The sequence below is a fragment of the Corvus brachyrhynchos genome, unplaced genomic scaffold (genome assembly GCF_000691975.1).
Source record: "Corvus brachyrhynchos isolate BGI_N302 unplaced genomic scaffold, ASM69197v1 scaffold10, whole genome shotgun sequence".
Classification (NCBI taxonomy): Eukaryota; Metazoa; Chordata; class Aves; order Passeriformes; family Corvidae; genus Corvus; species Corvus brachyrhynchos.
In genome coordinates this window covers 3,390,659-3,391,671 of record NW_008236180.1, presented here as the reverse complement: position 1 = coordinate 3,391,671, position 1,013 = coordinate 3,390,659, and the positions used below count along the sequence as shown (strand labels likewise).

The window sequence follows — 1,013 nt, the reverse complement described above, 5'->3', positions numbered from 1 at the left end:
GAGTGCAGCAGGTGGGGCAGCGTTGGGTCATCTCCCAGGACTGAGGACAAAGGCAAGGAGAGCTGCAAAGTGGGTGGGGGAGAGCCTGATAAATAAGGCCTTGGGCAGCCTGACCTGTTTTTCTGGTCTTATTTAAAAAAACAGTAAGTGCTTTGCAGTTGATTTTCTGGCAGCAGTTTGAAGGACAGTCCACTGGCACAGGCTGCCCAGAGAAGTTGTGGCTGTCCGATACCTGGAATTGTTTAAGGGCCTGGTTGGACTGGGCTTGGGGCAACCTGATCTAGTGGGAGGTATCCCTGCCCATGGCAGGGGGGTTGGAACAAGAGGAGCTTTAAGGTCCCTTCCAACCCAAACTGTTCTGTGATCCTGCAACATCTCTGCCCATCAGTGCCACTCAGGTGTGTGCAAAGCTGTGCCTTCCCCAGAGCTGCAGAGAACAGTGACAGATCTTTAGTCTCAGTTATTTTGGCAGTTCTGAAAATGTAACTGACCCACAAAGCTCCCACTTGACTTCAGAAGCTGTCCTGGATAGCAGTGCCCTGTGGTTTCACTCTAATTCCTGCTTACCTGTCTCTCTTCCAGGGATTTCTTCAGTGCCAACACCTTCACCCCTTGGACCTCTAGCAGGCTCACCCGTCATCTCTGCCACCACCACCCTGGGGATGCCGGTTCCAGCTGCTGCGGGCGCCCAGCAGTAGTGACGGGCTCTGTCTCCTGCTGCCTGAGCTGAGTCAGGTGGGGAAGAGGTTTCCCCCTCCACCTCTCCTCAGGACGCAGCTCGTGCCTGGCAGGGGAAGGGAGGGGATGAACGCTTTGGAGACACCGTGTCTGAACTGTTGCTTGTGGATTTATAGTAGTTCAGTCATTATATACAAAATTATTATAGGCTGATTTTTCTTTTTTTACTTGAACTTTTCGTAACTCAGGGGATTCCCTGAAAATACCTACAGATGGAATACTTCTTGGACAGTTTTTCTTCCCCACCCCCCCCCCCACCCCACCCCCACAAACAC

At 52.3% G+C, this 1,013-nt stretch overlaps 1 protein-coding gene across 1 annotated transcript in view; it reads left to right on the top strand.

Annotated features, from left to right (window-relative positions):
* CSNK2A1 (casein kinase 2 alpha 1) overlaps positions 1-885 on the top strand; it is a 9,910-nt gene extending 9,025 nt beyond the window's left edge. Inside the window, exon 12 of the mRNA XM_017733560.1 lies at positions 583-885. Within this exon, the coding sequence (XP_017589049.1) occupies positions 583-698 (116 nt within the window). The 3' untranslated portion in view covers positions 699-885. The remainder of the gene's footprint in view (positions 1-582) is intronic.
* Positions 886-1,013: the final 128 nt, after the last annotated feature.